The sequence below is a fragment of the Gopherus flavomarginatus genome, chromosome 21 (genome assembly GCF_025201925.1).
Source record: "Gopherus flavomarginatus isolate rGopFla2 chromosome 21, rGopFla2.mat.asm, whole genome shotgun sequence".
Taxonomy (NCBI): domain Eukaryota; kingdom Metazoa; phylum Chordata; order Testudines; family Testudinidae; genus Gopherus; species Gopherus flavomarginatus.
In genome coordinates, this window is record NC_066637.1 from 12,502,907 (window position 1) to 12,526,649 (window position 23,743).

Below are 23,743 nucleotides of genomic sequence, written 5' to 3' on the forward strand. Positions count from 1 at the left end.
GACTGCCACAGAGATAAAGGTCTGTCTTATACGGGTGTCCCAGTAATAGGGTGACCAGATAGCAAGTGTGAAAACTCAGGACAGGGAGCGGGGGGGGGGGGGGGGTAATAGGTGCCTATATAAGAAAAAGCCCCCCAAAATCAGGACTGTTACCATTTTATGGCTGGTCACCCTACCCAGTAGTATCCCATTTTAAACAGATGCTGCAAGTCCTCTAACCATCTCTTGTATTCTATTAATTATTAATCATCAGACGTCATATTTTTTCTAGTGCCTTTTGTGGGATAATCACTGCGGCTTACAAACGAATCACAACATTCCTGGAAGGCAGGTGCTCCATATTCAACAGATTGCTAAAGGGACGCAGAGTGCCCTAAGAGTGCTGTACCCCTGCTCACCCAGCAAATCAATGGCAGAGCTAGTGATAAAACCCTGGAATCTTGGCTAATGATTTACTCTAATAATTAAATAACACCCTTCTCTGAATATAAGCACAAGTGCCCTCATATTCAGATATACTAGATTTAGCAAAAGAGAACAAATGTAGCATATGTCAGCATGCATATCGCTGCTGTGGCTCTGAATGCAGGCTTTATTCTATGCGTGCAAGAATGTACAAAATCCAGTATTTTCCAGAGATCCTCCTTTTTAAACTGACAGCAGGATACCTCCACACAGAAATACAGAAGGTGCCAGGTGGAATACACCCACAGCCGGTGATTTGCAGGATTTCGGTTCTAAGGTGTTTACTTGCCCTATGTTCTTCATTATCAGCTGGGGACAGTTTTCTGGATTCAAAACAACTATCTCTGTTGCTGTGTTACTTTTATTTCCCATGCTGCTGCCCAGAAATAATAGCAATTAAAAAACAGAGGCACAGCTTTTGTAGGACCTAAGTAAAGCTGAGCCATCATCTTTTGAAGATAAAGAGAACCTGCAGTGTCTTCTCTTTAAAATCTGGAGATTTTTAAAGCTGATTTGGTGAGGAGGGTTCTGACTCCTGATTTTTTGATGGCTGGGGGTTGGCACGTTATGCCTGGTAAGTGGATGTTATGACCCTCATTCACGGATGGGGAAACTGAGGCACAGAGGTTTCTTTCCCCCCCCCCCTTCCCCGTTCTGGTGGTTTGGTTTTTAAACAAGATCAGGCAAGTCTGCTGCACACGCAGCTCACCGGGGGGCTTTTACCCACGGGGCTCACTGAATTCCCACGGTGCCGTCCATGGCCTGCGTGGGCCAGGCCCCGGGGCTGCGGAGCAAGGCCCGGCTCTTGGGAGCTCGGCGACGCCGGCTGAGGGGCGGGGGAAGCCGCTGCCACCGGCCCGCCGAGTGTCGCGGGCTCCCTGCCGGGGCCCCAGCGGGGCGTCTCCGGCTCTGCTCGGCCCCGGGCCCCCCCTCGCTCGCCCCCGCCCTGCCCCGCCGGGGACGGGCTGAGACTCAGAGCCGCGCCTGGTTCGAAACTGGGCGGGAGACACACAGAGCCAACGGCCGGCACGGGGCGCGTGCCCCGCAGGGACACCGGTACGGGCCCCTCCCCCCAGCACACACACACAGAGCCAACGGCCGGCACGGGGCGCGTGCCCCGCAGGGACACCGGTACGGGCCCCTCCCCCCAGCACACACACACAGAGCCAACGGCCGGCACGGGGCGCGTGCCCCGCAGGGACACCGGTACGGGCCCCTCCCCCCAGCACACACAAAGCCAACGGCCGGCACGGGGCGCGTGCCCCGCAGGGACACCGGTACGAGCCCCTCCCCCCAGCACACACACACACACAGAGCCAACGGCCGGCACGGGGCGCGTGCCCCGCAGGGACACCGGTACGGGCCCCTCCCCCCAGCACACACAGAGCCAACGGCCGGCACGGGGCGCGTGCCCCGCAGGGACACCGGTACGAGCCCCTCCCCCCAGCACACACACAGACACAGAGCCAACGGCCGGCACGGGGCGCGTGCCCCGCAGAGACACCGGTACGGGCCCCTCCCCCCAGCACACACAGAGCCAACGGCCGGCACGGGGCGCGTGCCCCGCAGGGACACCGGTACGGGCCCCTCCCCCCAGCACACACAGAGCCAACGGCCGGCACGGGGCGCGTGCCCCGCAGGGACACCGGTACGGGCCCCTCCCCCCAGCACACACACACAGAGCCAACGGCCGGCACGGGGCGCGTGCCCCGCACGCCTCCCCCCCCCCCAGCACACACAGACAGACACACACAACGGGCCCCCCAGCACGCACAGACAGACACACACAACGGGCCCCCCAGCACGCACAGACAGACAGTCCGACCCACCCAACAGCCGGCAAGGGGCGCGTCCCCCTGCACACACAGACACGCGGTGGGAGCCTCCCCCCCAGCACAGACAGACAGATACCAGTAGGAGCCCCCCCCAGCACAGACACCCAACAGCTCCCTCACCCCAGCACAGACAGACGGACACCCGGTAGGAGCCCCCCCCGCCAGCACAGACACACACAGCAACAGCCCTTCCCCCAGCTCAGACACCCAACAGCTTCCCCCCCCCCACTCCAGACAGACAGACAGACAGACACCCAGTGGTATCCCCTCCACAGACAGACAGACAGCCCGTAGCTCCCCCCCAGCACAGACACACATCTGACAGCTCGCCCCCCTCCCCCATTCTGGCTGATTCAGTGGGATAGCCAGGAACATCTGTGCTCTCCTGGCCCTTAGGCCTTCCCAGCAGTGTGGGATGTGGGGAGGACACGTGGGACTGTAGCTCTGGAAAAACATCTGGCTGCTATTACATCCTGCTCCCCGTGATGTGGTGGTTTTGGTTTCCCATATCATGGGCCTGCAGTGGTGTATAACCTGCGTTGCTGTGAGAAAGGCCTTTCCGTGAAGCCAGTTTGCAGGGTGCAGAGGTCTCCCCTGAACTGTGTAGAGAGCATGGAGAACACAAATAGGTGCTTGAGCAGCCTGAAGAAAGAAAACATCCCCCCTCTCCTGAGCAGCTATCTGAAATCAGGTAAGCAAGGCTGCTCTGTCTGCTGCGGGGTTTCTAGGGTGCATATCACTGTGTTACCTACGGGCTTTGTCCAGGTAACCCACCAAAGTGAGTGTCAGGAAGTGGGGCCCACCACTTTTCATTAGCCCTCCCCAGTTGGTTAGCTAATTTATCTGTGCCATCTTGAGTATGTAGCTCTAATTAGACATGGGTCAAAGCTCCTTTTCCATGGACATCTGTAGTCACAACGACAAGCCAGCATCACTAATCATGGGCGATAAGCTTCTTAAAGTGCCTCAGCTGGGGTGCGCTTGCTGCTGGGATTTGGGGCGTTAAGTGGACAAAGCTGCAGGTTTGCAGTGAGTTCAGAGAATCAAACACAAAGAGACGTTTGTTCTTGTCCCCGAGGTTCTGGCTGGAGCGAGTGGCATGTCCTGTGGTGGCTATCGGAGTGAGTAACTTATACAGGAGAGGTGGTTTATTTAGCACAAAAGGAGAGACTATCCCATGGTTGATATGAACTGCACTGGGACATGCAGCTGGGGGGCTTGGGATGTGTGCCAGAGTGATTTCCTGCTGAGAACAGCTTAGCATGGCCCCTCTAGGCTGGGCCCAGGGAGAGATTTCTCTAACCCAACCAGGTACAGCTTCCAGTGCTGTGGGTGGACCACCATGGGAGCTAGTATAGTTGTTGGCAGGCGGAGTGTGCAAGTTATATCATGCTGCAAGATGATTGGGGGAGAGAGGGTCTGATGGTAACTTAGCAGCCATGGCAGACCTGCTCTTTTCCAGCTCAGCAAAGTAACATTTGTGTGTCTTTCTTAGACTTCAAAGGACAAGATTGGGTTAAAAGCCCTTCATGCGCATGGTGGTCTAGAGTGCATTGAGCAATCAGGACATCTCTATTCCGGACTCACTGTTTGACCTTGAGGGAGTCACTGCTCAATATCTCAGTCTCTTCACCAGTGAAATGTAAAATCTATCACCTTAAATCACTGTGGATGTGGAAAGAACCCACTGATCTGATCTAAGTGCTGCATGTTTGTATGTTATGTGTTTTAACCATAGAGGTCTCCTTTGTTATTGATAACGTTTCATAGTATTGAAATGGAATGAATTTAAAACAATCCAGTTGACTTTGGTTAATTATGCTGTTTGTTTTCTTTCTGTGAACATTAAAAATAGACTGATCAGTTTCACTTTGTTTCCAATCAGTTTTGTTTTTCAGTTCCAGTGCTGCACAATTTAGTTTGCAATTACTTGGGTTTTTTTTAAAATCCTGCTTATTGTCATTGGAATTACCACAACAACAAAAAGTCCCTTGGTCATAGGGTTTGTAATACTCGTTTTTATTTCAAAGCCTAAATCTGGGGCTGAGTTTGACCTATGTGTCTGTTAAGCCTTATCTCTTTTCCTTGTCTAAAAATTTTTAAAAATCTTGTTGGCTCTGATCAATTAATCCTGATTTTAAAAGTGTTTAAACTGCATCTACACTAGGGTCCAAGTGGCATTTCTAAAAGGGTTAGTTAACACGTTAGCTAATGTGGATTTAATAGACACAATTTTTTTTTCGAGTCTACACAAGGCCTAAATGAGTTGGGGAAAAATAATTGTTAAAATCTAATCCTAGCCATGTGTTAAGGACCTAGTGCTTGGCAGAAAGAAATGTAATTGGAATTGGGATAGCATATGTGTCTATATGTGAGAGATCGTTTGCTTGTAGCTTTTAGATTCTCAAACTTAAAGGCAGACTGATGTGACCCTGTGGTGAACATTGATGGAAGGGAACATAGCACCTGAAGGGGCTTGTCCCTTTGTGATTCTGGGCCTGTTATTAAACCCCCCCTTTTAGCAACACGCTGCTAGCTGTGTGGAAATTCCTGGGATGCAATGAATCCCTTTTTGAAGCGCCAGCTTGCTGTGCTTTGTGATTGTGCTTTATGCAAGAATAGGCACTGAGAAGCCAGTGCCACTCTGGAAACTTGTGGAAAGTCTGTTCACTTTTGTGATTCCAACCCCTAATTAAAATCTTCCCCTTTGCAATATGTTTGAGAACATATGAAAGACAGTGACAGCCGTTCCCAAAGATAATTGGAGTATCAGCGAATGAGTGTCTCCTTCCTGGCTTTGATGAGATTATTGGCTGAATTTCTGTCTCAGAAGGACCAGGACCACCAGCAGCCCATTTGCAAAGAGAGAGAGCTGAGGGTAGTTGGCTATCTGGGCCTTTTTCTGGGAGAAAGAGGATGAAATGTACATAGTCTGGAAATTAAACCTTAATGTGTAATACCCAATACGTAGTTGGCTTTCGAGCATATTGTTCCGAAACGCTCTTGATGTGACAAAGATGATTGGTGTTCATGTCACAGTCAACTCTGGCTTTTCCCCCTGATTCATCGCATTTGCTGACGAGGGAGGGGTGCGGGTGTGAGTATATTTCATAATGTACTTTTCAGCTCACATTCACTACCCATTTAAAAAAAAAAAAAAGTAACCAATAGTCAAACTGCTGACTTCAAGCTGTTCCTTCAGTCCCCCCTACTTTTTTCTGAAGCTCTGTCATGTGTGGCTGTAAATGGGTGATCTTTGATCTTAATCAACCAGCAGGCCAGCGAGATGGAGTAGTGGAGACTTCTCCTTGTAAGCATTAAAAAGGGGTAAATAGCAACAGTTTCTGCCATCCTTTTTACAGAAGTCAGGGGAATGAAAGCACACAGCCCCCTAGTTCTGCAGTATCTCAGCAATGGGTATGAGCCTACATCCTGAAAGGGATTTGAACAGAGGCAAGACTGCTAATTAGGGACCTGTGTGCACTGAAGTTCTACTTAAAACATGCTCTGGTCTTGTAATGTAGACAAGACTAAACTGTGATTCCTAAATGTGCTGCCGCCTTGGACTCTTGCCAGACCGTAGCATGATTTGGGAACCTGGTTAAAATACAGTTCAGTGGCTTCTGTGCGGCAAGACCAAACTGTACTGTAAACAGCTCAGAACATTATCGTGTACCCCAGCCCAGGAGGAATTAGTGTGGATTGGAAACCCAAACCCTGCTGACAAAGATGAGGCAGTGTCCATGCTCCAGTTCAAACCACATTGTGAAACGTGATTCTTGCTAGAAATGTGTTAGTTTGATGGCAACTGGGCCTACCCATGCTACAGAAAACCATCTACAGACTAGTGTGTGCACTGGCCGGGGACAACTGTATTCGCATCTTACTAGCAAAAACCTGTATTTAGTCATGGTTCTTGCTAACACATTCTGAGCTGAAGAGTAACTAGGGCCTTAGCCATTGGTGGCTGCAAGTGTATGAATAATAATACTAGGAGAGATCCCTCTTTCCCTAGGCTCCTGTTGAGATCTCGGACCGTCCCCTTGAAATTCCTCCTGCCCTGCCAGAAGAAAGTGTCTCTCCTTAACAGGAACTCAATAGCGTACATGATATTTTCAGTGCTGGGACTGAGGCTGATCGGCGAGAAGAGGTTCATTATATGGGGAGTGCGTGGAAAGCTGTTGGGGATGTGGTGATGAACTACTGATGCTCCCTTTAAAAGAACGTTTTTTGTTTTTCTTTAGAGCACAGAAAAGTCCAGAAGAACGTGAACGTAAATCTGTATTTGGGCACTGGAAGCCGAGCGGAAGCTACTCATCACTGGGCCAATGCTGCTGCGTTCACTGTAACCCCTGGCTGGGAAGTGGAGGAAGGCAGGAGTGCACCAGCTGTAAAAAGCAAAGGCCTCAAGAAGAGGGATCCCAGCCTGATACAGACTAATCTCTCTTGCCCTTTTCAGCCTTTCAGGGCTGCTACCAACCAGCTCTCCACCTCCTGCTCCCAGCAGCAAAATAACCTCTACTGCAGGCTCCAGCGGCGCAGCTCTGAAAAGGTGGCATGTGGCAATCCCCTGCTGCCTTCTTCATCTCCACCCAACGTGGATCTTCAGCGGAGACGTTCCTGTTCTGACACAGCTGGGGAGAATGTGAGTGCCAACCTTGCAGAGAGGAGCCTGCAGTACAAGAAGAAACCAAAGGAGGGGTCTAGGTCTAGCCCCTGGGACCAGTCCTCTGTGCACTCCACCTGCCATAACCTTCCAGAGGGAGGAAACCTCTGGAAGCAGCAACATGGACCTTTCGCTGCTTATGATGCAGACCATGGGAATCCTTTACTAGCCAGTACAGATTCCCTCTCTCCAGCTGTAGTGCCTGTAATCTCCTTTGCTGGACTTGTCCCCCACCACAGACCAATGGTATGTCTCTCTCCAGGGAGCTCCAGAGGAAGTGTGAAGTCCTGTTGTCCGGGGCCTGCCCTCACCTTGGACGAACTGGGTCCCTCCAGCTTGGCCGAGTCCCCTCCCAGCTCTGCGGCCCTTCAGTCTCTCTTGCAGTCCTCCAAGACTTCTGCCAGCCTGCACTGCTCAATGCAGAGGCTTAAGCAAGAAGCTGCTTTAATGGGGATATGGAACTCCCTCCCTTTGGAGTCCAGGTCTTCTCCACTAGCTTGCAGGTGGTGCTTTGCCCCTGAGGTCTCTACACCTGCTGTCCTGAGTGTGGGAGAGCAGCTTGCTAGAGAACAGAGCAGTGCTAAGCAGGCTAGAATGAAATGGGGTCCCCCATTTGTTAGGGATTGGGGTCTTGGTTCAGTGACTGGTGATGTGGGGGATGCCGAACGTACCTCTCTCTGTCACAGGTGCAGAAATACTGAATTATTTGTGCAAAGAACCAAAGTTTCAGGTGGAATCTGGCCAGAAACCCTCTGTGCCGGTGTCAGCTCAGTCTACCTGGTTGATACAGACGCAGGTAGTCCCTATGACTGCTCTCCCTACCTCAGGTATAAGTCTCCGGCACAGCACACTCCACAAGGGGACAGCACGTTCAGCCATGTAAAAACTCATTTCCCTGAAAAGCCACTTGGAGTGGAAGAGTCCTGTGCCAGAGCGTCACCCTGCGCCATGCGTTGGAGGAAGGTCCTTCCATCTGGCTCAGACCCAGATGGTTTGCAGATGTTGCTGGAGACCCAGAAGGATGGGATTCCGATGAATGTCAGTGTAGCTGTGTATGAGACTCCAAGGGAAGTGCATCTGAGAGTCCAGTCTCCTTCTGGAGATGCAGGGATCGGTCAAGTCCAGCAGCTTTGTATGGGCTCCATAGACGTTGGCATCTCTGAGCCTCCTGGCGAAGACCAGGGAGAGTCAGCAGAGGCATGTGACATCGTATTGTCTGCAGCCAGGAGAATAGCCATGATGAATAACAGGCAGTCTGTGCCTAGTCCCAGCTACAGCCCTTTTAGGGTAACAGCCAGGCAAGGTCCCAGTGAATATTCTTTGGTTGCCACTGGCGTGGATGATGTGAACTCTGCCAATGAGGGAGGAAATGAAGACCGCTCCCAGGAGGCCTTCTGTAGGGATCAGGGACTCAACACTGACTGGGACCAATCTGAGAAGCTTCTTGCAGAAAGGAGCAGCAGAGAATTGCAGAACTGTGAGGAAAGCAGCCAGGTGCAGGACAGGAGACTAGCATGGGTGAGGACCCTCTCAGTGCACAATATCCAAGTTCTCCTGTACCCTCTTGTGTTCATCTCCACCTTTTGCCAGGAGCAGCTGGAGGTGAAAAATGGAGGTGCTGAGGGAAAGGTGGTGTGGGGATGAATCTCATGGCCCCGAATGGTGAGAGCCTCCAAGAATAATTGCAACTGTCATTTCCCTTCACCAAGGGGACAGACCAATAGTCCATCTGGTCTTCTATTGTATCTCTGACATGGGCCTTAGAGTAAATGTCACCATCTCCCTTTCCCTCTCTCTAGTGTCTTATTCTCAAAGATCAGCTTGTCACCTTTGCATTTTACCTTCCCTGGCTCTGGGGAGGGAAAGCACCATGATGGCTAACGCTGCTGCAGGCATGGCCATGGAGCACAGCGGGCCCAGTTCTCCCACTCTTTCGCATGCTGAAATTAAAAGGAAACATTGCAGAGCAAGGTTCTACTCAGCATAGAATGAGCTGGCGCAGCCAGCTAGGATCACCCTGAGCGTTAGAGTTTCCCAACCACAACGGTTGTGTGAGGTTGCGCACCATACTGACCACAACCTGATTCTTCCACCTGGGGGCTGTGAGTACTTGTGAGACCGGCGCTTATTGCGGCTAATACCAGTGTGTCACTGTCTGCTCTTACTTGTAGGATCCAGAGAACAACTTCTCGCATTTGGAGATGAACGAGAGAAGGTAAAGGGAGCTTCAGGTGGGGGTTGAGCAGAGAGTTGCCTTGGGAAATGTGTAGCCAGGGAACATTTCCTGGGGCTTATGGTTCCAGGGAATGCTCAGCAATACTACCTGGAACATGTACAGTTGGGGGAGTAGTTAGCCCTTGGAGAAGAAATGGATGCAACATGCAGAACTGAGTATGCTTTAAAAAAAAATAAAAATTGGCACGGCTTTTAACTTCCACCTTGGGTAGCTACTAGCAGTGGGCTGAAGGCAACCTCAGTTTAATATTCCCCTCTAGCAGTGCAGTTTTTTCAGCTGAACTCATTGCATGGTCAGTGTCATAAACAGATAGCTAAGGGTTAATGTCTCTTTCACCTGAAGCACCTGACCAGAGGACCAATCAGGAAACCGGATTTTTTCAACTTTGGGTGGAGGGAATTGAGTGTCTTTGTCTTTGTTTTCTGGCTGCCTGCTTTCTCTGAGCTTTGGAGAAGTAGTTTCTTTTTTCTAGTCTTCTGTTGTGTGCTGCCTCTTGGGCTGCCTGTTCTCTTTGGAAGGCTGCCAGTTCTCTTTGGTAGGCTGCCTCTTTGATCTGTTCTTCTCTTTCTTTCATCTCCATCTCTTTTTGTTTTATTTCCAGTTGTCGCCTGTGTTCAGCTTCTTTGATTTGTTCTTCGGCCTCAATTTTTGCCTTAGAAGTCATGATTCCTGTTTTCTTGTGTTGGGGTGCCCTCCGGTGTTTATCTTCTGAACTGCAGGTTCTCTGTTGCCTCCTGAAGTCTGCCTAGCAACAGTGCCTTTAGCTAATTTTCCTTTTCTCTCTCTAGCTAATGTTCAATGAAGGGAAACCAGAAAAACCACTTTATTTGCATGCCTATAAGTGCTGGTACTTGCCTCCTAATGGGAGGGCTATTGCATGACAAAAGACCCTTAACATGCAAGCCACAAACTGCGAGAGAGAGCAGAAAAAAAAATTCTCTCTGGTTCCCTTTTAAAACCAACTGTTTCTCTCTGCTAAAAAGCCCTTAGCAGAGAAGAGAAAAATAAAATATTTCCACTGGCTTCTGGATTCTGTCTATATCCTCCCACCACTGCCACTCATGACATAACCTTAGTCCCAGATTTGGACCTTAGCGTCCAAAATATGGGGGTTAGCATGAAAACCTCCAAGCTTAGTTACCAGCTTGGACCTGGTACCTGCTGCCACCACCCAAAAAATTAGAGTGTTTTGGGGCACTCTGGTCCCTCTGAAAAACCTTCCCTGGGGACCCCAAGACCCAAATCCCTTGAGTCTCACAACCAAGGGAAATAATCCTTTTTCCCTTCCCCCCTCCAGGTGCTCCTGGAGAGATACACAGACACAAGCTCTGTGAAACTACACAGAGAGACTCCCCCTCTCTGTTCCCAATCCTGAAAACAAAAAGTACTTTCCTATTCCCCCAGAGGGAATGCAAAGTCAGGCTAGCAATCCAACACACAGATCTCCCCTTGATTTCTTCCTCCCACCAATTCCCTGGTGAGTACAGACTCAATTTCCCTGAAGTAAAGAAAACTCCAACAGGTCTTAAAAGAAAGCTTTATATAAAAAGAAAGAAAAATAAGTACAAATGTTCTCTCTGTATTAAGATGATGCAACACAGGGTCAATTGCTTAAAAGAATATTGAATAAACAGCCTTATTCAAAAAGAATACAAATCACAGCACTCCAGCACTTATATTCATGCAAATACCAAAGAAAAGAAACCATAGAACTTACTATCTGATCTCTTTGTCCTTACACTTGGAAACAGAAGACTAGAAAAAAGAAACTACTTCTCCAAAGCTCAGAGAAAGCAGGCAGCCAGAAAACAAAGACAAAGACACTCAATTCCCTCCACCCAAAGTTGAAAAAATCCGGTTTCCTGATTGGTCCTCTGGTCAGGTGCTTCAGGTGAAAGAGACATTAACCCTTAGCTATCTGTTTATGACAGTCAGCAGAGAGCAATCAATGAGCTAAGGCCTTGAGAAGGAACTTGAACCCACAACCTTTGGGATAAGAGGGGAGAGCGCCACTAGGGTGGCAATACTTATGCCTGTGTTTGGCGCAGGGTCATGGCTGAGTACATGGTCTGGAAGCTGCTTTGGGGAGGCCTGGGATCACTTAGTCCCTGGGAATGAGAGGACTAGTCAAGTAGATGGAGTCCAGATGACATGTCTTGGCTGGATTTGACCTTCCTTGCTCATACCGGAGTTCAGTCCATCGTTTCTGTTTCAGTTCTCAGCTGCTGTTTAATAGGCGACGACTAACCAGGTGTTTCCAGTCCTGGAGCAGCCACATCCTCAGGAAGAAGGCTGCAGCTAGGGAGCTCTACAGGCAGCAGCTGCTTCGCAAGGGGCTTGGGGCCCTACGGTGGGCAGTGCAGCTGAGGAAGGTGCAGATGGAGATTGCCCAGCGGAAACACTCCCTGGCTGTGCTGGCTGTCAGCTTTCACAGGGTAAGGATGGGCAGGGGACAATAAAGGAGATGCTACCAGGGACCTGTCACATAGTAAGGAGGGCAGGAGAATTACTGCTCATACACATGATGAGGAAAGGGTGCACAATGCTACGTTCAGTGCAGAGTGGATTCGGAGCCGGGGATTCTGATGCAGGCAGGTCTCACTGTGGCGCTCCTCTTTCAGTGGAAGGCAGCTGTGGCGAAGCGAAACAAAAGCCTGACCTCCCAGCAGGAGCCAGCGACTCTCACCAAAGAGTCGCCAATCGGTCTTGTCGGGCTGGGGAGAGATCCAGCTGTGACAGCCCCAGCATGGTGCCGGCTGATGGCAGGGTCCCCACAGGAAGCTGCATGGCACAGTAGGTAAGCTGGGATTTTTCTCATCAATGACTCTTTGTCTTGGATGGTTGCGGGGCTGGAGCTGGAGGCAGAGGAACTCTCTTTAGCAAGATGACCTCAGATGAAGGGAGAGCTGGTGGCACAATCCTTCCCACCTCTGTGGATACAAGAGAAGATTTCCGGGGCAGGAATTTACACTTACAGCTTCTGAGCACTGGAGGATCCTACTTCAGACTCATACGCTCTAGCTTTGGTCATATTTCAGCCCCTCTGATAGAGGGGACAAAAGGGAAACCCCAGGTCATTTCCTGAGTCCAGTTGCTATCCATATGTGTGGAGCAGGGGTTCGTGAGTCAGAATCAGACTCTTCATCAATCCCTGGCAGGAGAATGGACTTAGCAAAGGGAAGGACCTATTTGCTCAGGTTCTATGATGGAAGAGCTGAATCCAGAAAGATAGAAGCAGGCCTGGTGGAAAGGGAAAGGGAAGCCTTGATTGTAACCCCTTCACCGGTCTGGGTCTATGAACTCCCCCTCTGCTAGGCTCTGTGGTTAAACGCAAACTTGGGCCTCTTTCAGGGTGGAGGCAAACCTGTGGATGCAGCTTCATCGCAGGCAGAGAGCAGGCGAGCTCTGTCGGCGGGCACAGGCCATCCGGGACCTGAGGCGGCTGGCTGGTAAGCACTTGCTCCAGAGTGTTCAAACAAATGCAGTTAAACAGTGTGCTCCCAGGCTGGACGGACGGTGGCATTTCACGAGATTTCTCTGTTGATGTCTAATTACCGCCTTGTCTTTTGCGTGTTCAGGACCTGATCCTGTGAAGCGCTGGGCCTTGTCTCTGGTGGGAGTGGAGGATGCTCAGCATCTCACAGGATTGGTCGCCTATTGTTCTATTTCAGTATCTCCTTTAGCTTATAGTTTAGCTTATAGTGGATGCTCTGGCTACAGCAATGTGAGCTTCCTCCCAGTAGTGCCCTGCCATTCCCAGTAGGAGTCCTCCTGGTGGATGTTTGGATTAATGGTGCTAAGATGTTCTAAGCTCTTCTCTTCAGATCTGATTTTTCTCTCTCTCTCTTTCTTTTTCTCCACTCTCTCTCTCTCTCCCCCTGGTCTTGTAACACAGCAGCTTTCAGACTGTGGCGCCTGCAGAAGGAGCTGCTGAACAAAGAGGAGACCAGAGTGCAGGAAGCCCGTGCCCTGCTGGAGAAGAAGCAGCTACAGAAAATTTTCCAGGCATGGCGTTCACAGAGCTTGGAAACCGAGCGGATTTTGCCGCTGCTGACTCAGATCCGGAGAGAGCTGGCCACCCGGTAAGCAAAATGGGACCATCTTCCTTCTCCTGGGGATGTCGGATTCAGTCTGGAATGCATTCTATTGTGAAAACCCAGGAAGCAGCCTGGCAGTGAGAGATGCGACCCAGAATGACTCTATCGAATTCTAGACAAATCCCGTCCCACCCTTATTGCTCTAAAGATTTGACGATTAAGTCAGTGCTCATGGGGAGGGCGTGGGGACATTGGCTAAAGACATGGACCAATACGGGGCAAGCCCCCTTGCATAGCTCAGCCAAGGCACTTCAGCCCTGAGCTCTGTGCTTCGCTAGTCCAGTCACCAAATCAGAGACTCCAACCATGTGGAATTATTCCAACCGGCACAGCGAGTCTGTGATACGGCAAACGGGGAGTAGGACAGGAGAACCCAACTCCTTTTCCTTTCCTGGCCCAATCCAAGACTCGAACCTGGGTCTCCAGAAGTGAAAAAGGCTGGTACGCTAATAGCACTGGTGTCTCACTTCACTTGACAGTGCCTCACCCGCTCCCTTTCTCACACCCCACATTAAAGATTAAATATGTTGTGTGTATGAATTTATTGTTGTAGGCTGAAGGCTACTACAACTCACCAAGGATTAGGGTGGAGTCTCCATCACTGGACATTTTTAAATCAAGATTGGATACTTTTCTCAATTATCTGCTCTAGTTCAAATAGGAATTAATTCAGGGCAGTCCTATGGCCTGTGTTATACAAGAGGTCAGAGTAGATGTTTGCAGTGGTCCCATCTGACCAAATCCTCTGTTTATCCACAGACCAAGTACTGCACAGGCTGTACTGGTGCAAGCTTCCCCTGCGCCACCCCACTAAGAGGCCTCACTATTGATCTAGGCAGAGCACATCTAAGGTTGAGAAGATAGGTCAGTCTCCATGGCTCATCCGGTTGTTGACTTTTCTGTTGAGGCCCTCAATAAGAGGGGTAGTTGCGAGTTACAGTTTGGACACAGTGGATTCCCATGCATTGGGAACTGGCCCGAAACCCCCATTCATTTTATGTAGGCCACCCAATAGCCATCCAGTGGTAAGATGTCTTGGTCTGGAGTCAGACCTTGGACCTAGAAGTGGAAGAAGCTTGGTTCAAGGGATTGTGGCATTCTTCCCAGATCCCTACAGTACCCAAGCACTCCAAGAATGAGTTATGGACAAGAGACTTCTGATTCACAAAAGTTCCACGGCACAAATAACCAGAGAACCGGCTGTTGCTGTTTGATTTATTTTATTCTTTGGTCTCCTCAGGTGCTTCAGTGCCTGGAAGCAGTTTGTTGAGCGGAAGGCATTGTGCAGGCAGAACCTGGAGCATCACAGGGCAGGGTCCCTGAGGAAGTGCTTCCAGCAGTGGGTCCTGATGCTGCAGCTCAGAGAAGTGGACAAGATGACAGCTGTGAACTTGTTTATCTTGGGGCAGAGGAGATGTTATGGTGAGGCGTTGAGGGCCTATCTAGTCATCATAGGATCAGAAGATACTGATGTGCTGCTACATTTTCCCCTCCCCATGTGGTGCACTGGAGACTGGATGGAAGCTTATTGCAGAGCAGCATGAGTCGAGTCAGCTACACTCAGGATAAAACAGGATATTAACATGAAATGCCGAGTCGGGAAGAGGGTTGTTCCCCTTGACCAGATTAGTGCTGCTGCAGGAAGATTTGAGACCCCTTTGATAAGCCTAGGAAGCCTGGCAGTAATTTACTTTGAGATCTAGAAAAGAAGCTGTGGGGTGGGGGAATCAGTGGCTGTCCCCTGCCTCAGTCTGAGTTTCTGAGCACTGAAGAGTCACTCCTGACAAATGGTTTCTCTCTCTCTCTCTCCTGTCTGTTTGTGACCTGTAAAGGACAAGGCAGCTCAGCTGCCAGTGGGCCTGTGGTGAAGGAAGATGAAGCTCAGCTATGCTTGGCTGTAAGGAGAAGTCACATGTGGAAAGGAGGTGGCTCTTTAGATGAACTCTACCAGCGAATGAAGCTCCAGAGGATATTTCAGCTGTGGAAGGCGAGGCTCCATCAGCAACAGCGAGCTAAGTGAGTGTTAGGATCAAATGCTGAGGGAACACCTTGATTCTTGGGGGTCTAGATTTCTTCTGGGTCCCTCAGCAAGAAATCACTCTGCCTCTCAAATTGCGTCTGCTGTAGAGTCTCTCTGTTGCTGGCACAGATTAAATTACATTCAAAGAAATGAACTGAAGGGATCTGTCTAACCTATCGAAAGCCTATAAGAGGCTTATCATGGTCTCAGTGAGACCTTTTCCAGAGTGGGTCCTGCATGTGCACTGTCAGTGCCAAAGACGGTGCCAGGAGGGGCTCTGAGTTGCTGTGGCAGGAGAGGGCACTCTCTTGGAGTAGGGGAAGGAATTTGCTGCTGAAGGTGCCTTTGCAGCACTCCCCTGAAATGCGTGTGTGAGGTTTCCTTCTCGTCGATTCTGAATTTTGGAGATTATGACACAACCAGCTGCGTCGTATGTCTAGTACAATGGGGAAGATGCCTCCATTGTTGCCTGTGGTACCAGGTACGTCACTGTGTGAAGGGCAAACGTTCCAAAGGACAGTTTGTTGGCTCTTCAGGGACCATCACCAGGACTTGCTGCTGCAGTGCAGGGCAGGCCCAGAGTCTGGAAATGAAGCAGGGAGGCTGGTGGTATAACCCATCACCCATCGATTCAGAAATCAGGACGGCACAGGCTTCCCCGCTTTGCCCCACCAGCGTGTCTTGGTGATCTAGAGAGTGGGGCAGTCTCCATGTTCCACTCAGTCCTTGGCCTCTCTGCCGAAACTGCCAGCACAGGAGCTGTTAGGGAGAATTATCATGGTGGATTCCAGCAGGTGGCTTCCTGGTCAGACCACATCCATGGTAACTCGCAGCTACTGACCTGGGCTGGGTCTAAATGGGTAACCTTGAGGTGAAAGACCCATTAGGTCAGCATCAATCTGCTAAGCCATTATGCAAACTTTTCCTTACCCTCTCCTCCTCCTCCTTAGTTCCTTCTCCCAGGCTTTGGAGCAGCGCCAACTACGGGACACTCTGAGGCGGTGGCACCAGAAGACTCTTCAGCTGAATCCTCTTCACCGCAATCCCAGGGCACCTCAGGAGGAGCCTCTCGCCTTGCTGGATTCTGAGGACTCCTCTCTGTCCTCCGGCTTCCACAGCAGCACTCTTGCTCCTCTGGTTTCCCATGGCTCGTTGGAAAAGGTGAGCTGACAATGCTCTCTATGCCACTGCCCGTGCGCTGCAGGGAAGTTCAGATCCAGCAGGGACCTTAGGGGTCTGATTCATGCTGAGAATACTTTGAGGCAGTGATGTCTAGTGGTGAGAGCAGTGCACTGGCAGTCTGGAGACCTAGATTATATTTCTGCCACTGACTAGCTGTGCAGCCTTGGGCAAGCCACTGCACCGCTCTGTGTTTCACCTTCACCATGCCAATGTCACAGTGATCCAGTACCTTTCACCCAAGGATCTCAAAGTGCCCTGCCCAGATGGGTAAATACGATCGTCCTCATTTAGTGATGGGGAAAGTGAGGCACAGAAGGGCTCAGTGCAGGTGGGGTACTGCCTTATGGCACTGAAGTGCTGGGATTTGAACCTATAACTTCTGCTTCAACACAGTCCCCACACTAACAAGCTGATCTGCCTTGGCCTTACACTTGAAGACTGTGATGCTGGAGAGTCCGTGTGCTAAGTGTCCTCAGAGGCAGATACGGTCGTGCCAGTCCCCTGAGTGAGGGCTTAGAGGGCAGGCGCAAGGGAGTTCTGCTGTGTACTCACTGCATGGCAGCTTGAAGGCACAGGGTCTCCAAATCCCTGCCAGTTGGGGGAGGGGGCAGAGACCTCTTGGCTTGATTGCCATAGGAAATGGACTGCAGAACTGCTGGGCTCTGTTCTACTTATCACCACACTGCCAGGCTCTAAGGAGCCATCAGGATGGTAGGCTTTGCTGTACTCACCTGCTGACTATGCAAAGCACTGGGGCAGTCCATAGTCAGGGTGGGTAGTAGCTAATTAGAGGTCTGTTTTCCCCCAAATGCATACCCACGTCCCTGTACACAAACTGGCTGAGTGTTCCCTGCGGCAGCAGAGGGATGGATGCATCTTGGATCTCCCCAAGCTCCGCTGCAAAGAGGAGTGAACATAGAGCTTGGAGGTCATTAGCAGAGGGATCATTGCTCAGAGCGCTAAACTCATAGCCATGTGTTTTCCTCTGACCAGGAGAGCAGCTTCTGTGACAGCTGCCAGAACAGCCTCTCCTCCCTCCTGACCTCCGAGGATACCACACCACTGTCCTGGTCTGTCTGCTCTCTGCAGCAGCACTGCTGCCCAGCAATCCCAGCTGAGTTGGTGGGAAAGCTCTGTTTGCAGGCATCCTCTCCGCCACAGAGTCCTCGTGTCGGGTAAGTTGGATCCTGGAAATAGGTGGCTCTTCTGTACAGATAGACGTGGCTTAGATGGCTGCCTTTTTCCTGACTCCCACCCAGTGCCACACCAGCTGCTTTCTCCTCACCCTGCTGGGCAAGAGAGAACAGCCTGGTGCTTGTGTCTTGCAGAGAGAATTGGTTTATGGGAGGCCAGCTCCAAGCTTCGGCGCTGTGGAGACCAGACAGCGGGATCGAGCCTCTTGCCAGTTTCTCCGCATGGGAAGAAATGCGGTTCCAAGGTGACGCTTTGCAGGTAACGAAGGGTTTCTCCGTGCTGCTCAATTTACGGAAAAGTCTTTGGGTTTAATTAGCTGCCAACCCCACACCTCACCAGTCTGCTCTCAGCTGGGCAAAGAGGTTCCCATGACCAGCAGATCTCTGCGCATCTCATCCCCCTCCTCTTGCGAGCCTCAGCGGCAGATGAGCAGGGAGATTTGCCTGGTACTCAGAAATTGAGAGGGTACTTTGGGAGGGGTTCGGCAGTGGTGAGTGCAGGTCTTGGCAGCAGTGAGAGCGAGCAGGATGAATGGGGTCCGGTGTCTGTGCAGGATTTCGGACCCCTGTCTGGTTTGTTGCGTTACAGGGTTACAGTTCTGGAGAGGAACTGGAGAGTCCCTGCGGCTCCCTCTGGCACCAAGCAGAGCTACGACTCCTGCAGAGGTATTTCTTGGTCTGGTCAGCTCAGACTCAGCAGCATCTAAAGATCCAGCAGCGTCGCAGGCTTGTCCTGCTGTCCCGGTATGGGCCCCAGAGCCAGTTTATGCTTTTCTGACATTCTTCTGCTGTAATTGTTTCCAGAGCATCTGTAGAAATGTCTACTGGGTGAAAATAGCAATAGTAATAATCCCCAGCTCTTCTTACCCATAGATCTCAAAGTGCTTTACCAAGGAGGTCAGTATCATTAGCCTTGTTTTACAGAGGGGGAAACTGAGGCACAGCTGCTGTGACCTGCCCAAGTTCACCCTGCAGGCCAGTGGCAGATAAAGGAATAGAACCCAGGTCTCCTGAGTCTCAGCTCTGTGCTCTAGGCCACCTGGGCCTTGAGCTCTGAACTGGACCTAAGATATGCTTTTCCAGGGTTCCCTCCCCTACCTTATGTATTTCTTTTCCTTCATTTCCCCCCCTCCAGAACCCCTCATTTTAGGCTGGGCCAGGAACCTCCTAGTAGAGACTGGCATGTCCGAACAGAGCAGCGGACCAGCTTGTCCGCTGTCTGCAAGAGTGGCCAGTGCTGGGCGCTTCAGGAAGCAGGTCCTGTGTGCCCCTACCCCCATTCTTGCTTGTATAGGCGACCAATCCTTTTTGAGCTGCACTGAGCAAAGTGTCTCAATTAGGAAACATTAGGGCCTAAATTAACCCCAAAACATGAAGGCTCAGATGATTAAGACTGCCTAGGAGATTTAGACACACGGTTCCCATTGTATGTATGGGATTTGTATGTCTAAATCCATAGGCAGTTTTAAACAAATGTCAGCTGAAAAGTCAAAACCAACATTTCACCATGGTCAAGTACAACGCAGCATGGTCTCCTGGTTAGAGCAGAGAACTAGGAGTCCCAATTCCTACATTCACTTCCTGGCTCTGCTACCAACTCACCTGTGACCTTGGGCAGGTCACTTAACCTCTGTTCCTCAATCTGCCCATGTGTAATGTGGGAAGATATTAACACCCACTCCCCAAGGTGTTGTGAAGCTTAATTTAGTGCTTGTAAAATACTGAGCTCTTGACTGGAAGGTGCTGAACACATACCAAGTGTGAGTACGTTGGGTGTGAACTCTCCCCCTGGCAAAGTGATCACAAGTAACATTCTAGGTATACTTTAGCTGGTTGCTGTTTAAAAACAAATCGGATGTAATTCCGGAAGTTAGTGAGATCTCCCACCTGTAGTGGTTATTTCATTAAACTTAACATACGAAAGTAAATCTTTGAGCTGCTCCTCCAGCCTCTCATGTATCCTGCATCCTCCCACCCAGTGCGTTTCTTGGCTGGCACAAGTGGGTTGTGGAAGATAAGAATCGGAAAGCCATGGCATCCCGACAACGTGGTCTCCATTGCTGCAAGGCTGCCTTTGACCTGTGGAAGCAGAGGCTAACTCAGAAAGTGGAAGCTGACAGGAGATTCAGGCATCGGATCCGCCAAAAGGCAGCAGATGCCCTGCGGTGCTGGCATACCTGCTGGCAGAGTGAGTTACGCCATGGCATAACAGGCCCTGAACGCTGTGTATAGAATGGGCTGAAGGGGAAGGATGATATATCAAACTGGTTGGGAGGAAATCCTGCTTGTAGACCTAGAGTTGGGCTCTGCAGATCTCAGATGTAATGAACTGGCTAGTGTGTATGCGTACCACTGCCCCTTACTGGTTGCAACCAGAATTGCTCAGTTGTGTGTCACATGCCCTGTACTGCTTCTAGCTAATAGAGAGCCTCCCTTGGCTCAGATAGTTTGGACCAGGAGGATCTGAGTTCTAATCCTGCTGTTACTATAATGTTCCAAGTGGTGGTGATGTGTAGAGACAACTGGGAAGTCCTGGGTGACCACGGTTTTGAACTGAACATAATGAACTGGATCTTGCTCTCATTGAAGTAATTGTCAAAACTTCCTTTGGCTTCAGTGGGAGCAGGATCCAGCCCTGTGCAGTCTGTAAGAATCCTGTGTCCATAGCACCCTTCGTCAGAGGATTTCCAAGTGATTTACGAACAGTAAGTTTCCATAATGCCCAGGGAGGTAGGGAAGGATCCTCTTTTATAGCAGGGGTAGCTGAGGCGCAGAAGAGCGGCAAAGTGATTTGCCCAGGATAACGCAATGTGCCGGTGGCAGGAGATGAATCCAGGAGTCCTGACTCCTTGTTCCCTTGTCAAACCACTAGACCACATTGCCAGGAATTTTTTTTCCTAACCTGTTTAGCTGCTTGTGTGGAAGGAATGATTTAAAAACCTGTACAAGTCTGTCTGTCAGAGTGCAGGGCATGCATCAGATCCCTTCTGTCCGCCTGGCCTTGGTGAGGTGGCTGCATCTCATGTGCTGCTCTGGCCTGACTCCTGTGTTCCATTTCAGAGCAGTGCACCCTGAGGGATCTGCAGCTGCAATGGGTCCAGTTTAGCTCCCAAGGGAGGAAGAGGACAGTCATGCGGGCCTGGCACTGCCAAGCTCAGAAGTGGAGAAATGCTGCTTGGTGCCGGAAGCGTCTCCTCATGCGCAGGTTTGTCTGCTCCCCCAGAGGCCTTTCCTAGGAGTAGAAATGTAATTTACTAGAGCTGGATCTGGTCTGCGCAGGGTAGAGCCGGATGCGAAAGTTCAAGGGAATTTTGCACAAATGATATTTCTGTAAAATCCTCCCCCTCCGCCCCCACTCTTCTCTTCTGCTGCTGCCGAAACACACTGTGGCATAGCCCTTTCAGGGTGTCTGTGACCCATAGCCTAGCACCCCCTGCCTGGCAAGGCATCCTGGGAGAAGTGGCCCAGCTTGAGTGAGCGATTGTGAAGGCCTGCCCTGTTCATATGCCTTAGACCATGTCCCCTCGAAATGGGAGAGCAAAGAGGAGGAGGATTATTCTGCCTTGGCAAGAGAATCTCTTCCGATCTCTGCCAGGTCGGGTCAGTCCCACTGGAGCCTCTGTGAATAGCTCTCTCTAGGTTGTCTTCCGCCTTTGCAAGACTATGTTGAATCAGTGAAGGCAATGGGGTCACACCAAGGATGAATCGGGCCCTCTATGCGTACAAGGCGCTGGCAGCCTGGCACTCCAGTGTCAGGGCGCACACAGTAACAGCTAGGTTCCATTAATGACTCATCTGTGCTCCCTCGATCAGCTGCCAGGAACCCCGCTTCCTTTAGAAAGGTTAATTAGTTGCTTTCCAGCCATTTGTCTTTGATTAATAAACCCCTAGTGGCCAGTACCAATTCAGGAGCCTCTGCTCTAGGCGACTGTATTTGCTAAGCCAGGTGCAGATCTCTGATGGCCGGAAGCAAGAGGCTTTTCCTTTTGAAGATCTTTTGACAGAAGGGAATTATGACTGGATCCTAGGGATCCAGGCTCAGGCAGCAGGAGGGGAGCACAGGCAGCAGTGAGTGCCTGAGAAACAGAATCTCTCGGCAGGAGTCCATCCAGCGGGGCAGGAAGGAAAGATCTGCTCAGCTAAAGGGAAGAGTCTGTTGAATGGGCTGGAGAAGAAGATCCAGGAGTGTGTTGGAAGTGGGACTGGTAGGAAGAATCTGTGGAGTCGGGGATTATTCTGGTGGATCTGACTCTCCCATAGTTTGAATCCCTCCCCCTACCTGGTGTATTCAGAGTAGAGGTTTGTTGTTTTGAAGGCGTCTCGGAGCTTGGCATGGGACAGTGTCAATGCACCAGTGACTCAGGCGGAGCCTCCAAGCCTTTCAGGCTGGAAGGAGGGGGAAGAGGCTGTCTTTGCTGAGAGGAAAGGAATCCTCTGAGTCCGTCAAGCCACAGCTCTCCAAGCCTGCAAGCAGGAGGAGGATGCTGCCCCCAAAGCTGCTGGCCTATGGAGACACACAGTACTGCAGAGGAGAGTTTATGGGCATCTTGACGGAGCACAGACCCTGCAAGCCTTTCAGAGCTGGGAACTGGTCCTCAGCAGGAGACATGGAGCAGCCAGGCGGGTCTGTCCTTTCGCTCTTTCCTGGTATGAGCAGACCCTGCAGCAAAGGGAACAGGTGGCCTGGAAGTTCCGGAAGGGGAAGAGGGCTGTGCAGTGAAGTACTGGAATCAGTGGCTATCACAGTATGTGCTGTTCGTGTGCAGCAGAGCAGATTACATCAAGGTTGTGAGCAAGCAGTGAGGAGAGGAATGGGGAGAGCGGCACCATTACCAAACCACAGTGAAACCTGCTTTAAGCGATCACCCGAGGGCCTGTAAAATTGGTTACCTAATAGAGATGGGTCTTCAAGGCAAGATTTGACTAAACTCTCCCAGCAACACTGGAAGTGATCTCTTCAGGGTGGAGGTTGAGGTCTTTGGTGCAGGCTTCACTAACACCGAAGGATGAATAAAATGAACTAGACATGCCTTGGGTATAGGGGAATTTTTTTCTTCCTTTTTGAGTGAAATCCTGGTCCCACTGACTTCACTAGGGTGAAATCCTGACCCAAATCAGGTTTAAAATCCTGTTTAAAAAAGCGAGTGCTCCTTTTTTTTTCTGTGTTACAAATAACTTGGTGATTATTAAAACTGAGGATTTTAAACGTCTAATTTGCCATCCCCTATTTCTGCATTTCTCAGTGCAGGCAGCACAGATAAACTAGTCACAATTGTCCCTTGTCACTTTCGCTTGCCAGCCCTCCTGCACTAACTCGGAGCTGCAGTGTATGTTGCAAACACAGCAAGAGAGATGGTTCTTTGGTTAAAAAAGGCAACCCCCTCTTTCCCCTGGAGTTGCACAGGAGTACTTTTGATGGCCTGAGCTCTTGTGAAATCTCTTCTTTACAAAATCTAAATTTGGGCATGAATTCGACCCAACGGGTTGGCTTCCATTTCTGTTAGTGTGAAAAATCAGAATAAATAATCTTGTGGAGAGAAGCAGTGTCCATAGAACACAAGGACATGAAACTATATGCAGTACTGAACTATCACAAACATCTCATCCTGACCCCTTTTACTTGGATTCTGATTTAAACCCTAGGAAAAGCTGTTAGCCTGTCTCAGAGCCCCAAGCTAAAGGCCAGACCCTGAGGTCCTCTGCCAGGACAAGCATGTTTTATGCATAACAGTGAGGAGTTCTCCATATAAATAATTGGCACGATCTAGCATCCATTTTGTACATGTCTTTCATTGAAGTCAACGTGGATAAGGACTCAGGGCTTGTCTACAGGGCAAGTTATTGCACAGCAAGCCAGTGTGTGACTCTTCTGCGCACCAGCTTGCCACACATTAACACCTAGGGTGACCAGATGTCCTGATTATATAGAGACAGTCCTGATTTGGGGGTCTTTTTCTTATATAGGCTCCTATTACCCCCCCACCCCGATCCCGATTTTTCACACTTGCTGTCTGGTCACCCTACTAACATACCATGTGGATTCTGTTAC

At 50.4% G+C, this 23,743-nt stretch overlaps 1 protein-coding gene across 4 annotated transcripts in view; it reads left to right on the forward strand.

Moving 5' to 3' along the window:
- Positions 1-2,736: 2,736 nt before the first annotated feature.
- C21H1orf167 (chromosome 21 C1orf167 homolog) overlaps positions 2,737-23,743 on the forward strand; it is a 37,285-nt gene continuing 16,278 nt past the window's right edge. For 2 of the 4 annotated variants that reach the window (XR_007770769.1, XM_050931526.1), the window contains exons 1-15: positions 2,737-2,991; positions 6,545-8,484; positions 9,138-9,181; positions 11,418-11,637; positions 11,824-11,999; positions 12,554-12,651; positions 13,098-13,284; positions 14,540-14,721; positions 15,132-15,315; positions 16,270-16,480; positions 17,495-17,676; positions 17,830-17,953; positions 18,284-18,438; positions 19,674-19,882; positions 20,755-20,899. Coding sequence is in view for 3 of the 4 variants with exons in the window: in XM_050931526.1 (XP_050787483.1) it covers positions 2,913-2,991; positions 6,545-8,484; positions 9,138-9,181; positions 11,418-11,637; positions 11,824-11,999; positions 12,554-12,651; positions 13,098-13,284; positions 14,540-14,721; positions 15,132-15,315; positions 16,270-16,480; positions 17,495-17,676; positions 17,830-17,953; positions 18,284-18,438; positions 19,674-19,882; positions 20,755-20,899 (4,136 nt within the window). In the remaining variant the exon portion in view is untranslated. The remainder of the gene's footprint in view (positions 2,992-6,544; positions 8,485-9,137; positions 9,182-11,417; positions 11,638-11,823; positions 12,000-12,553; positions 12,652-13,097; positions 13,285-14,539; positions 14,722-15,131; positions 15,316-16,269; positions 16,481-17,494; positions 17,677-17,829; positions 17,954-18,283; positions 18,439-19,673; positions 19,883-20,754; positions 20,900-23,743) is intronic. The other 2 variants (XM_050931528.1, XM_050931527.1) reach the window with 2 other exon arrangements.